Source organism: Carassius auratus, chromosome 5, assembly GCF_003368295.1.
Source record: "Carassius auratus strain Wakin chromosome 5, ASM336829v1, whole genome shotgun sequence".
In the NCBI taxonomy this organism is placed as follows: Eukaryota; Metazoa; Chordata; class Actinopteri; order Cypriniformes; family Cyprinidae; genus Carassius; species Carassius auratus.
The window spans coordinates 30,075,892-30,091,601 of NC_039247.1; the positions used below are offsets into that span (position 1 = coordinate 30,075,892).

Here is a 15,710-nt window from a genome sequence, read left to right on the forward strand (position 1 = left end):
TCAAATTCTCAAGACATTCTCATGATGCAAGTTTCATAGTGATTGATCATGTTAGATGATGAATATTTTGTCTATTGACCAACCAATCAGATGTTGTGCTTAATAGAGTCCCAATTCAATCTATAAGTGGTTCCAACGGTTTAATTTCTATTGAACTGGAGCAGAACTTTGTGAACCGTGTATGATTTTGTCATTGAATATGGCTTCGTCTTACATATGCATCTACACATTCTTGAATCAAGATACATTAACTTGGGGTAAGAAAAATAAGCTTGTTGTCCCTTTGAATTAAGATTACGTTTCTTTCCCAAATGGCAGCTTTCTTTTCTTCTGAAGTAAATGTATCCTGATTTAAGAATGTTGAGATATTTGTAATGGAAAACGACAAAAAAACTAAATAAGAATGAGTGGCGATGTGTTTATTTTAAGTTTATTTGTTCTTTTTTTGCAGGACGTTCAAGAGAACATCAAGGCAGAAGCGCGCTCGTTAGCCAATCAGAGAGAATTAAGCACCACCGAGAAGGCAAGTCACTAGAGATTGTAAAACTCATCGATGTCCGTCCTACAGACTTTCATCCCCCCCAGCAGGTCAACCCCTATATTTAGACACAAAGTCTGTTGAAGTAAAACTCCTTTCCTGTGACCCTGACATTTGTGGTGTTAGTGGTCCTTACTCAGCTGCTCAACCCAGTAATTTTGGCCAGGGTGAGAGCAGGGCCAAGCAAAGACGGCCCTAATGAGTGCAGAAACTAGACATTTTGGGAAGCCACTGTTTGTTATTCAGATGGAGACAAAGGAAGTTTGGGGCTGGAACAGGACGAGGAAGAGCATTTATACACAGTTGTTGTGGAGGACGAGGGAAGGACATGCTTTTTGTCATGCATGCAGGGTTAGATTTTGAGTTAAAGAAATCAGATCTAGAACTTAGACTGTGTTCTAGAATCTTTATGCTCCTTTATCCTAAAACCATTTCTTGTCTGTCGTTTCCCATGAAAACAGTACTAAAATAATAATAAAATGGTCATTCAAAGGCATTAGGCTGTTAACATAGTGGGCTAAAATGGTTGATCTCAATAATAATGGATCTCAATAATTAAATGGTAAAGGAATAGGTCATGCATATTATTTATTTTTGAAAACGCAAAATATGTTTGAGATAAATTGTCAGAATTATGAGATAAAATGTCTTATGGCAGTCAAAATTATGAAAAGTCAAAACTGAAATAGTAATTAAAAAAGTAAAATTATGAGATACTAAGACATAATTATGATATATGAAAGGGATTATTACGACAAAGTCAAAATGATTAGATATGATGTTTATGAGATAAATGGTCCAAATTATGAGATAAAACATCTTCATTATCACAGTCGAAATTATGAAAGTTGAAATTTAGTTGGTCATAAGTTGGTTAAGACAGTAAAATTATGAGATACTAAGTCATAATTAGGAGATATGAAAGTGATTATTGACAGTCAAAATAATGTGATATGATGTTTGAGATAAATGGTCCAAATTATGAGATAAAACGTCTTATGACAGTCAAAATTATGAAAAGATAAAACTGAGATGGTCATAATAAGGACAGTAAAATTATGAGATATGAAAGTGATTATTGACAGTCAAAATAATGTGATATGATTTTTTTAGATACATTGTCCAAATTACGAGATAAAACGTCTTTATTATGACAGTCAAAATTGAGATGGTCATAAAAAGGACAGTAAAATTATGAGATACAATGTCATAATTATGAGATATGAAAGTGATTATGACAGTCAAAATAATATATGATGTTTGAGATAAATGGTCCAAATTATGAGATTATGACAGTCGAAATTATGAAAAGTCGAAACTGAGAGTCATAATTAGGACAGTAAAATTATGCAACACTAGGTTCTAATTATGAGATATGAAAGTAATAATTATCACAAAGTCAAAATGATGAGATACTTAGGACATAAAAAGTCAACATTATTAGGTACTGTCATAACTTATCCTCCTTTGTACATTGTCATTTTGACATTTCTCATAATTAAGTCAATTGTGATTTACACTGAATCTGCGCCAGTCGTGACAGAAGTGTTTACACTGGACACGACAAAGTGACCGCTGCTACTCGAACTTTGTGTCAGTACGTCATAAACATAACGAGGCAACAGTTTACTGTCAGGGATTAGTCGTGTCCATCGCGCTGTATCCAGTGTAGACCGCATCACTGATTATGGGTTCTGTAGTATTATGGTGTTAATAAGGTAGTTTCTCATAATTTTGACTCATAATTATCACTTTTTATCTCAGTTTTGACTTATCTCATTATTATGACGTAGTATCTCAAAATATTGTCTCATTCATAAACATCACTTTCATATCTCATTATTATGACTCAGTATCTCATAATTTCATAATTACGATTTGTTTATCTAAGGCTCGAAAATGATAATAATAATGACAAGTCAAAATTGAGTCATAATTATGAGTCAGTTTCTATACTACGTCATAAAAAGAAAGTCAAGATTATGACCTACTAAACATAAATTAGACAAAATTATGAGACAAAATCCTGATTGACATTGAGTTGAAATTATGAAATACTAGGTCATTAAAAGCTGACTTTGTCATAATTATGACTTTTGGTGTTGTAATTATGATTATTCATTTTTTTTCTAATGTAGTGAAAGTGGGCTTCCATGCAAATCCCCATCTATTTGGGCATATTCAAATTACGTGAAAATATAAATGAAAATCTTAATGTATCGTTAATGTGATAATATTAACATAGTCATATGTGCTTTTGTGTCATTTCTGCAGAGTAAATTAAATCTTCTATTCTATCAACAAAAATGCAAGAACCTGTTTATCCAAAGAGATCTGATTGAGGGAGTGTTGTTGGGTTTGACACTATTTTATTTTATAGCCTTTCTTTGTGCTGAAGGAGAAGAATGTGTCTGGGGTTTGGATCTCTGAACTTCATCATTTGTGGTACACAAAGCAGACAAGATGGGAATAAAATAAAGCACTCGACCTGGCCAAAACCCAGGAGACCTCACAATAGCAGGTCTTAGATGCATCATTTTTGTTCACGTAGTCTTCATTTAGTCAAGAGAGTAATTTAAGGGAGTTTCTGCTTGCTAATAACAATGGTTTTTCTATGCTATATACATCAGTCTGTCCAGGCTCGTTCTAGTTTTAAAATATGAAATGTAACATCTGACATTCTCAGCAGCATCTTGCCATCAAATAAAGGATCTTCTAATTCTATTAACTCTTTAATGTGACACATTCTTGAAACTGTAAGCAGTGAAAAGAATGCAGCGTACGCTTAGACGAAGCAGCTCAAAAGCACAGTCTGCTCTGCTCCTTCAGAGATCTGAGAACGGTGGAAACAGAAAGACACTTCCTGACCAGATGTGAAAAGTATCAGGATGTCGGCAAGACTGAAGTAACTCAGAGACGCTGTTACCTTTAAAAGAGCATTGGCTCTCTCTCAGTACACTGATGCGTGAATGTGAATCACTCAAGTATTGTCAGTGAACTGGGCGGTTTATTTTTTTTGTCCTGTGTTGCAATCTTTGCTTTTTCCACACTACAAAAAATGCCTCAAGCGTCAGGTGTGAATCTGGAAGCTTTCCATAACAGCTGCACAGTTTTAACAGGCTTAATGAAAGAAGAAAAGAAAAAATAAACGCATCAGTTACAAGAATCTTCAAATTTGAGCTTCTGCATGCAAAGTTGCTCAAGTTCAAGTGTTTGCTCTGAGTGTATGCGTGCACGCAGGAAATGTGAAGGGAAATGTCCTATCTCCACCCAGCATGCACAGCTCATTACAATAACCATCTGACATTCCTTTGGCTTAGTTCTGTTCGTTTTGTCTGTGCCCTGCTGCATACACGAGCTTTTCTATGTAGTTAACCTAGTATTTCTCCATGCATGCTAGTCCTAAAAGTCTCCTGAAAGACATTCAGTAAACTGTATTCATCCATTAGGTGGATGCATAAAAACGTTAATGCGGTTGAGTTTGAGCTAAGCTGCAATACAGTGTAATTCCTGATCGTCTCATATTTTATTATTAAATGCTAACAAGATCAGTATACACTGTGTCTGAAGTATCATACTTATATTAAATAATGAAAGTGTTAAAGGTAATATTACATATATTTGTTATATGGTCTGTAAGATTTTTAATGTACTTCTGCTCACCAAGGAGTCATTTATATAATCAAAAATACAGTAAAAACAGTAATATTGTGAAATATTATTACAATTTAAAATACCTGTTTTCTGTATGAATATATTTTAAAATGTAATTTATTTCTGTGATGCTCCGCTGTATTTCCAGCATCATTCCTCCAGTCTTCAGCGTCACACGATCTTCAGAAATTATTCTGATATACTGATTTACTGCTCAAGAAACACACGAAAAACAGGTGTGCTGCTTCATATTATGTGAAAACCTTAATACATTTTGTATTTAAGGATTTTCTAATGATTATAAAGTTCAAAAGAACAGCACTTGTTTGAAACCGAAATCTTTGGAACATTATAAATGTCACTTTTCAGTTCAATGCATCATTTCTTAATAACAAATAATAATAAAGAAAAGCTTACAAACATTAGTGCACATTGTGAATGCGAAGCTCTCCAGGTTCACTTCCACTAGTCCAGGCTTTATAATCAACAGTATGAATGGAAAGTGTGCCGAGACTGAGATCTGCTCATAGCTGAAGTGGACTGATATATTATTTTTATTTTTTTTTTATTTTGGTTTTGGATTTGTGGAAACCTCGAAGCTCCTGTTCCAATGCACTTACCGTTCTGTGTTTGTCTCTTGTAGCCTCAACCCTGACATGGTTTTAGTTCTTGATCCTTTGGTCAGAGAGAAAGTCTCTTGTCCTCTGACCCAGCGGATCCAAAGCGACCATGGCTCGCCCTCCTCAGAAGTCATTCCCTCGTACCGCGAGCGTTCAGACTCGGGAGGATCGACTGACAGCAGCTCCCATCAGAGAAAGAGTCTGAACCGTAGCCACGAATCCCCGTCTACTGCTGAAGCTCATCTGACAGAGCAGAGCTCAGACGAAGCGAGGGCAGCTGTGAGTTCACTGAAGACACTTGACAATGGCCTGGAGACCACCACAGGTTCACAAGCATGCACACTGAATGAGACGAGCCAGAGAGCTGGAGACGTCCCGGGACAGAAGGTGAGGAGAAGTGAGCGGTGTCTCACGGGAACACTTGCTCTGTCTGTTCCAGCAGGAGGTACTATTTGTCTCTGTTTGAGACTGTGAATGCATCCTTTCCTCCGGGCCATAACAAAGTTCAGATTAATGAGAGAATCATCGGTGGTGTTTGGAACAACACACTTTACCAAATCCTACAGTTTAATGTAATTACACTACTATTCAAAAGTTTGGGGTTTCAAGACTCAAGATTTTGAAAGAAGTCTCTTCCGCTCAGCAAGGCTGCATGTATTTGATCTAAACACTGTTAAAACGGTAATATTGTGAAATATTATTTCAATACAAATAAAGGTTTTCTGTTTTGATATATATTTTAAACTGTAATGTATTTCTGTGATGCTCCGCTGTATTTTCAGCATCATTCCTGCAGTCTTCAGTGTCACATGATCTTCAGAAATCATTTGCGGCTCAAGAAACATTTCTGATTATTATCAGTGTTGAAAACAGTTAAAATTTTGTAGAAGCCCAGAATTCAGGATTATTGAACATTTTTAACAAGTTATGATGCTTAACCCCTTGACGGCCACTCACGTTTTTGAAGACATGAATGTGCATGATACAAACCTAAATTTTTATAATTCCTGACTGAAAACATTTTGTAACATGATTTTGATGTGCCATTTACATGGTAATGCAATGTCTGATTTTAAAATGGGTTTTTAAGGATGAATTTTGAGATTTTATGTTTTCAAGTGATATATAACTTGTGATGATTTCTAAAATGTGATAGAGAAAAAGGCAACGAGGAAGTCTTTTTTTTAAACAAAGGTCAAAGCTCCTTTTGTAATGTAGATTTCTGAGGGTGCACTCTTTTCATAAATTCATCTATTACTTTTCCTACATAATTTTTAACAAAAAATATTGGTAAAATATATATTTGGGAGTCTTAGACCTTTCCAACGATATATAGTTTGTCAAGATTAGATTAGATTTGATTGTAATATAGTATAGTCAACGTAGGCGTCCCGTATTCAGGACGGGGTGAACAGGTTAATATTTCTGTGTACTACTTTTAAAAATATGTATTTTACATTATAAACGTCTTGACTTCTACTTTCGGTTAATTTGATGCATCCTTGCTGAATAGAAGTATTTAATTGAAAATATCGTTTGAATGTTACTGTAACTCTATAAAGCATCTCTTTAAAATGTTTGCTGCTGTAAACAGACAATCTGTTTTATGTCATGCTGCGAGAAGTTGAGTTTGAATTATTACTTTCTTTCGTAGATCACATCAGCTATAGACGCTCTCCTGACTTCTCTTACTGATGGCAAGGACACAGGTGAGAAGTTCTTAAAAATACTCATTAAAATACATGTTGATTAATAAAAGATCAGCTTTCGAAATGCGTAGTTAGTATTATTTTTGATGATATTTCCTCCAATCCAATCTGACTTGTTGCATACCTGGAGATATGGATGGCCAGCAGGAAGTAGAGTATGTGCGAGGATAATATAAGTTAATATTCTGTCAAACAAGTTGACCATATTTGATAAAATGTTTATATCTGAATAAATATCTAAATTAAATCTGTTCATCATGTTAGAGTCTCTTCTGAAGAATCATATGGATTACTGTTATGAAGTCTTTATGAACATCAAGTTTTGGTGGAATGGATTTCAATGAAATTCGATGGTGTGTTTTGGAGATGAATGGGTTAATGTGTTTTCGACGACATGAGGGTGAGCGAATGATGACAGAATATTCATTTTTGGGCGAACTGTCTCTTTAAATCTCTTGCTTTCCTGCTTTAACCTTGAAGAAAGCTCCAGTACTCTCACATGCGTCTCCTCTAGAGCTTCAGAAGACGTCTCAAGGTTCAGAAGCATCGAGATTTGTCAAGACACCAAAGTCTACAATAAATTCATAATTAGCATTTTTCATCAATTTCTTCCGAGACGACATGATCTGAGCTCTGCTGTCATTTGAAGACATGCTTCATTTTTATTATGATTTATATTGTACACTGTATTTTAGGGACTGCTTGTCACTGTAAACTAGTTGATTATTAGCATGCATGTTACTAGCAATTTGGCTGTTTATTAGTACTTATAAAGCACATTTAATGTCTTATTCTGCATGATCACATTTTAGATCCCTTCATTCACACCATACCTTAACTTAACTACTTTGCTAACTATTCATAAGCAGCTAATCAGGAGTTTATTGAGGCATAAGTCTCAGTTAAGTTAGGAGTGAGAACAGGTCCCCAAATCTAAAGTATGACCTAATGTTTTTTTTTTTTTTTTAAATGAATAATGAATTTTTTTTTTGTTTTCAGATTTTAAAAACAAAGCCTCATCCTCGGGGCCCATCATCCGTGTGAACTCTGTTCGTGACAGGATGCGCAAGTTCACCGAACCTGTTACGAACGCACCTAAAACCAGCCGCGGTTCGTCTCATTCCACAAACACAGTGTCTGCAGAGAGGTCCTCATCCTGTTCTTCCTCCATCCCAAAGAAAGAGAGGAATGTCAGTGAGAACATGTTGGCCCCGCCCAGGCTTCTCTCCAGCCAATCACACGCCGCAGTGGGCGGCTCACACGGCTGCACTGAAAATGTCAGGCATGTGTGTAACGGTTCAGAAGAAGTGCAGACTCCTGAGGGAGAAGCGTCTTCAGGGACCTACGACATCCGAGGTGACCCCGAGTCCAACATGAAGACCTTCCTCAGCATCGAGATCAGAGATGGACGAAACCCAACTTCACGTTCTTCACTGTCATCATCGCCCTCTGCGGCCATAAACATGAGCCCACGAATCATCACATCTACTGCTCCACAGAGAAGAGGTAAGCAAATCAATCTACTGATTCATAAAACAAACATGAATTTTGTAATCAATTATGCATTCCAGAACAATAGTGGGTGAATTGATGGATTTGCATAATTTACATTTATAATGTTAGATGTATTGAATGCAATGCATATTTGGAAAGAAGCCTCTACAAAATGCATAAATATGTAAAAGCACATATAATTAAAAAAAATATATACATTCTGCTGTTCGATTTCTATTCTACTGTTTATTCAGCAAGCATGCATTAAATTGGTCAAAAGTGACAGTGCAGACATTTACCAAATATTTCTGTTTTAAATCACTGATGTTCTTTTGCACTTCAACAAAGAATCCTGAAAAAAAAAGAATCACAGTTCCAGAAAAATATGAAGCGGCACGACTGTTTTCAACATTGATAATAATTTAGAAATGTTTCTTGAGCAGTAAATCATCATATTAGAATGATTTCTGAAGATCATGTGACACTGAAGACAGGAGTGGAGTTTCCGTGGGTCCTCAAAAAGTCTTAAATTTAGTTGTATCAAATTTAAGACCATAAAATTCTTATCTAATTATGATTTCAAGAGGTCTTAAATTTGGGAACAGAAAGACAAGAATCGAGATATAGCTTATTGTGATGATTCAACTTTAAAAGGCTGATTTTAAGAAATAAACATGAGCGCTGCACGTTTCAAAGTCTGGTGCTGCTGCTTTGTGTATGTGTCCTGTCATTACCAGGAAAACTGCTGTTTCTGCCATTACTGCTGGTAGAAAATGAATTTGCATTTTCAAAAAGCCCATCTGCTGTTTATGTTCAGACCAATGTGAAAATCCACCCATGTTTTAATGCTTCAAACACTGGTGGACTGTCTAGAAAATTAATTGGTCTCTCTTGATTTGAATCAAGTAAGGTTCAGATTACCATTATTGTTGTATATATTTTGTGTTGTTGTCAGTTTTTATTTTTATTTTGTAGTATTTACTTACATTTTGGTACTTGCACATAATCATATGCAGAGCTACTGAACTTTTGAAATATTCTACAGTAGTACACCATTATTTAAGTGTTTATGTTACCAGGATTCACATGTAAGATGGCAAATTTAGGAATGTAGTATCACCATATATTATTTCTATTCACAAAATCTCATAATCAACACTGATATGCAAATTTTGCAATGTACAAAATAATGAAGTGTATTTCTTATAATCACTCCTATAAAGAGGAAATTTTCAGATGCTGGGCCTATTAAAGGTGCCATCTGTAATGTTTGGCAAAAAAAATAAAGTCATACCAGATGGGGGCAGTATGCCTCAATAAAGTGAATTGGTCTACTCTAGAGTAACAAACGAGAAATGGCATAGTCTCTATGCTCCGCCCCTACTTTCACAACAACACTACAGCCATAGCCGAAGCCTAACTGTGCGTTCATACCGCCGGCGTCTAGAGCGTCAAAAATCGCTCTTGCCGCTCTGCTCACGATGCTGCAGAAAGATTTGTGAGCGCTCGGACGCTCTAACGTAGATCGAATGCTCGTGCAGACTAACCACAAGGAGTTATAAGTTAAATTAAGGTAAAGGTTAAATGAGGTAAATATTGTTGTGGACGAAATATTAGGATCCTTTACTTTAAATGAACAATCTCAGACACCTTGGTCCACGTATCACTTTTCATTTATTTTTTTATGTCCCTGTACGCAAACAGGGACACATCATAGATTAATACAAACGCTAAACAGCAATAATCAACCTGTCCTTTATTCTGCTTGGGAAATAATGTGCCAACTCTCAAGCATTCACCGTGAGACACACGCAATTGACTCTTTTCACACGCTTTCACGCCACACATCAATTTTTTCATGCACAGAAAAACCACGAAGCAAAGAGGACAAGGAGACCAACAGACTAGACAGAGCTGGTTAGTTATGATATAACAAAATGGGTAACGTTAAGTTATAGCTAGCTAATTATCAAACGCAGCTACGGTTAGCCACCGCTAACATTAGCACGTTTATCGAACAGCCTTTGATACATTTCAAAATACATTAGAACAAAAGAATACAAAAGAAATGTTGCAAGTTCGGAGTCGAACCTCATTTCTTTCAGGTCCATCAGTTGTCTCCAGCGATTAAAAGCAGTGCCGATGTTTACTCTGGTTCGGCTCCTTTTCTTATCGGATTTGATTTGTGTTTCCCTGTAGCGGGTGGTGGTCTCTTGCCAAGGGCTTCAGTCATCCTTTCTCTCTCTTCCCTGAACTGAAATGAAGTACTGGGCTGTAATTTCCACATGATTGACATCAGGTTCAGGCACGCCCACAAGTCGTGTGAGTTATTTGTGTATTGCAGGTTGGCTGGTGGTTATGTTGCCCGCATACCGCCTCCCATGGCCGAAACTGGTATTACGACACCTGTCGGGCCGGGGCTAGTAATGCTAATGCTAATTAAGGTTGATATCTCTGCAGCACTATAACTTGACATTTTTGACATGACATCATCGCCCTTATTTCTTCTTATTCTTTTGATGCGTGTAGGTCATGTTATGGATATTTTTACCTCAATCTTTGCATATGGCACCTTTAAAACAAATCTGTTGATCTGCTTTGGATGTCAATAGACCCCCCCCCCCAAATGTATAAAATATCCAAACAAACCTTTCTGTTGTATTTTTTGAGCAGAGAATCAGGATCAAGTGAAGGTCCTATGTCCTGTTTACCAAATTTGAGCAAGTTTTTGAGTCCTATTGGTTAATGTTTAATATATTGTATTAAATAATACTTTTGTTACTGGATAGTTGAAGGAAATCAACATTATACATTTTCTCTAATTTCATAGGGGCAATTTTGTCCTGCTGAGAATCAGAATAGTCCTTTTGAGAAGTACTGTAGCTCTTTAATATCAGAAATTTGTATGAAAACTTTAATTAATGGTTGATTTGCATTGGATACAAGTAAGACTGTCACAATTTGAGTAAACAATTGATAAAAGAAATCCTCGATTGTGTTTTGCCTGTGGCGATTAACAGGCGAAACACCAGAAGTGGCGCATTGCCAGGCACAAGAATCCATGTAAAGCATTATTAGACCATTTTTTAAGGCTGCTAGAAATATTCAAACCATTTACAAATCATCATAAATCATACTGCTGTTGTTAATTCATGAAGGCCATGATTCAGTGAAATAAATATATATGCTGCAGGTTTAATATGTGCTTTATTTGTATGAGTGTCAGTTACATCTCCGTTCACAGTAAACGCTGCTCCGCACACAGTTATCGTTTACATGCACGGTCGCAGCGTCTCAAACTCCATCTCTATAAAACTGCGCCAACACAGGAGAAAATATCATCATCTTATAAATGCTAACTGTTTGTCATGGCTTCAAAATAAAAGTTTAACCCTCACTCTGAGTTTGGTCTGAGTGAGATTAAGCTATAGGTTACTCGATTACCAAAATTATGTTAGTGACAGCCTGAGTTTCAAGTGATGATTCTGAAAGTATTGTTCCGAAATAGTGGGTTTTTGACCATGGTGAAGAGGTCACAGGCCTAGAAAGTTGGAAAGGAGTACATTTAATTAGTCTTGCCGATCCAGATACCGGTGCGATTCACAGATGTTTTTATGGGGAAGGGACTGAAGGAACGAACTGGAATGCAAGCTGTGCATATTCTCCGTTTGGCAGCCATGTTGGAAATTTCACCCTAAAATCAAATATTTCCCTTCATTCCTTCTCCATGATTCAAGTAGCGTATGACTAAGCCTATTTAATGGTTTTGCATATAACCTATAAAAGAATCCCTTCTCTGGTAACTGTTGTAGTTCCTTTAAAAGGGAGTGGACTTCATTTGAAATCATGGTTGTTCATCCAAAACATGGGTGAAATAAGAGTGGTCTTTTATTGTGGTAAACCTAAGGCACACCTGTGCGATAATCATCCTGTCTAATCACTCCTGTGAGGTGATGGATTATCTCCACATAGGAGAAGTGCTCACTAACCTAGATTTAGACAGATTTGTGAACAATATTTGAGAGAGCACAAATTAATATTCTGCATGAGAATATTTTACATCCCTTAATCCTAAACTCCCTTACTGACTATTAATAAGCAGCAAATTAGTAGTTTATTGAGGGAAAACTCTTAGTTAGTTAGTAGTGAATTCTTAATATAAAGTGTTAATGACTAGATTGAGACCGAGCAAAATATTGTCCCACATTGCAGTTATGTTCTCAGATCTGAAGCTTCTTGAAGTCTTTTTTTTCTGAAGTGTCTTTTGGAAGATTTGAGCTTTTTTAAGTGCTGTCTAGAATGGTTTATGCTAAGATCCGCTTCTTGTCAATTGAAACAGCAGTGGAAGATTTCGGCTTCCAAACAGTTGGATGTTTTGCATCCATTTTCCAATTAATGAACTGCACCATTGTCTTCATTTTCACTAGGACTGAAGCAAATCTTTTTATGCACTGATAGTGGGTCATTCAAGCAATATTATCTCACTTCTGTTGCGTAAATTAAAGCTGTTATCAGACTTTCATGTTTTGTTTTGCTTCCCACGGGGTCTGATTTATTAGTGTAATAATCTAATGAAACAAAGTGCATTTATTTAATACACTGAATTATCCAAAATATACATTGCCATATTTGGTAACACTTTACTTGAAGCCTAATGTTTTAGATATTCATAATGTAATGCCATTGTACGTTATATGTTGTACTGTTTACTGACTAAAGTTAAAATGCATTATATATGCCGATGTTGCATCTGAAATTGTGATGTGTATAATGCATAATACTTTCTAAAGGTGCAAGTTTGATAACAATATAAATCATGTATTTCAAATACTTTGGATTGTATGTAAAGGCAGCAAGTGAAGTGTTAAATTTTTATTTTATATGTAGACCATTTTATGTAGACCGAATTTCCATCAACAATAGCTCATAAAATAATACAACCGTAGTATTTTGGTTAACTGTCATGTGTGCCTTAGGACCTCTGTCCTATAATAATAATTCACATGCCAGTTCATCCTCTATCACCCGGCTGATGCATAAACACAATCACTGTTCTCCTCGTTTTATCATATGTCTGTCTCTTCTCTGTATCACCAACAGACTGTATTTGTCAGATCTTCCTTTTTTGGAAATGCTTTGCTCATCCTTGCCTCTGAAAGGTCTCGCAGTGGGCAGTGGAAGCGATCTTGAAAGCCTGAGGATATTTAATGCTATAGAGGTGCAGTAAAAGAGTGTTTACCGTCTCACTGAACCACATTAGGACCCGGGTCTATTGTGTAATCACTCACGAACTGATGGAAGAGACCGTAAACAGAGGAGGCTGCTTTGTTTCACAGACACGTCAGCAGCATGGTCTTGACCAACTAGGTTTTTATTTGGGAATTTGACGACGTTTTATTGTCTTTAAACAAACCAGATCTCATGAGATAAAACATGATGTTTTAAATGAAAAGTGTCAAGTTCTGATGGAGAAACAACATGACTGAAATCATTTGATTGGAAAAAAAAAACAAAGATGCTTTTTGTACACGACTAGTACAGTTGAAAGAATGGGTTGTATAGATTTAGATAAGTAAAAAAAGAGAAAGAAAACTCTCTTTTGCTCGCCAAAGCTATATTTTTTTATACAAAAATATATGTAATATTGTGAAGTATTTTTATGGTTTAAAACAGCTGATTTCTATGTGAATATCTGTTAAAATGTCATTTACTTCTGTGATCAAAGCTGATTTTTCAGCATCATTTCTCCATTCTTCATTGTCACAAATCATTATAATATGGTGATTGTCAGTGTTGGGAAAAGTTACTTTTATAAGTTTTGTAATTCAATATTGTTTTACTCCCTAAAAAAGTCACTTATTATGTTACTTAGTTACTTTTTATGGAAAGTAATGTGTTACAAAAAATAAAGAAACAGCGAAGCACAATTGTTAGTTTATCTAAAGTCATTTTTGTTTATTAGTATGGTTGAACTGGATCATCAAAGGTCAGCAGCAAAGACATTGGTTGATAAAATGGGATTAGATACATCTGTGTTTTTTAACATATTTAATTATATGTTTGTGTCATATTCTGAGTATGCATTTCAAAGTTTTAATTCATTTCAATGAACACTAAATCTGTTTTTTTTTTTTTGAGAGTGGGATGAATGAATGCACATTCACCTTTAGTCTAGATCTACATCATGTTCACACAGCGCACACAACGCCTCTGTACTCCTGATTTCTCCCAATATGGGACAGGAAAACTGTCAGTTAATTACTGGGAAAACAAAGTAACTGATGTTACCTTTTTGAAAAAGTAACTCAGAAATTTTCTTGTAAATTAAAAAGTAATGTGTTACTTGTTTCTTGAACACAGTAATCTGATTACGTAACTCGCGTTATACTTGTTAACCCCAAAACCGCAGATTTACTGCTCAAGAAACATTTCTGATCATCAGTGTTTTTTAACATATTTAATTATATGTTTGTGTCATATTCTGAGTATGCATTTCAAAGTTTTAATCCATTTCGGTGAACACTAAATATGTTTTTTTTTTTTTTTTTTTTTTTGAGAGTGGGATAGTGGGAGAGTGAATGAATGCACATTCACCTTTAGTCTAGATGTACATCATGTTCACACAGCGCACACAACGCCTCTGTACTTCTGATTTCTCCCAATATGGGACAGGAAAACTGTCAGTCATTTACTGGGAAAACAAAGTAACTGATGTTACCTTTTTGAAAAAGTAACTCAGAAATTTTCTTGTAAATTAAAAAGTAATGTGTTACTAGTTTCTTGAAAACAGTAATCTGATTACGTAACTCGCGTTATACTTGTTAACCCTAAAACCGCAGATTTACTGCTCAAGAAACATTTCTGATCATCAGTGTTGAAAATCAGTGTTTTTTTTTTCAGAATTATTTAATGCATAGAAAGAAGAAAAGAACAGCAATTGAAATCTAGATCTTTTGTACCATTATAAATGTATTTCTGTCACTTTTGATCAACTGAATGCATCTTTGCTGAAAAAAGTATTTTGTTATAAAAACAACGACTTTGAATGGTATTCATCAATGACAATAAATTGTTCATCACCCTCGACCACTCGCACTGAACGGTGCTGGGTAAATATTTCTTGGGGTGGCATGATGTCTTCAAACATACACCGTCATTAGACGTTCTGTAGACGCTCAGTTTCATCTAAATCTTGTATTTGTCTTATCTGTCTCTCATTTGCATGTTTCCTGTGTTTTCTCAGAGCTGACGCTTGGTTTAAGAGCGACACCATTCAAAGTGTCCAGCTCAAGTCTCTCATCTGGATCCTCACTTAAGGTATTTAACAGAAGCAGCCTGTTTTAACACAAAACAAAGCTATGTTAGTCAATGTTTTGTAGAATAAACAGTAGTCACTTTATTTTTCGTGATAAGTTTCCATTTTCTCTTTGGACCCTTATCATTAAACAGATACTTTTTTTTGCTGCTGTGCCTTTAAGACCTTCACGTTAGATGATTTGGAGCGCTTTGCTGTGTTAGCAAGACGCTACTGTCTCAGCGTGAACTTTGACACTTTCAAAGGTCTGGTCTCTCACTACTGAAACAGCTGACAAGTGCAAACAATTCACAAGGAAGTGCCTCTTGGTCCAAAGACGTCATTTCCTTCGTTCATGGGAAAGAAACCCTACAGTGACCAGTGAATGTCCAAGACATTTA

General features: G+C 35.8%; 1 protein-coding gene across 7 annotated transcripts in view; it reads left to right on the top strand.

Moving 5' to 3' along the window:
- LOC113085348 (smoothelin-like) overlaps positions 1 to 15,710 on the top strand; it is a 41,661-nt gene that overhangs the window by 2,785 nt on the left and 23,166 nt on the right. For all 7 annotated transcript variants that reach the window (XM_026255114.1, XM_026255119.1, XM_026255118.1 and 4 more), the window contains exons 2-6: positions 452 to 523; positions 4,836 to 5,199; positions 6,467 to 6,521; positions 7,521 to 8,027; positions 15,259 to 15,332. In XM_026255114.1, the coding sequence (XP_026110899.1) occupies positions 4,849 to 5,199; positions 6,467 to 6,521; positions 7,521 to 8,027; positions 15,259 to 15,332 (987 nt within the window). In that variant the 5' untranslated portion in view covers positions 452 to 523; positions 4,836 to 4,848. The remainder of the gene's footprint in view (positions 1 to 451; positions 524 to 4,835; positions 5,200 to 6,466; positions 6,522 to 7,520; positions 8,028 to 15,258; positions 15,333 to 15,710) is intronic.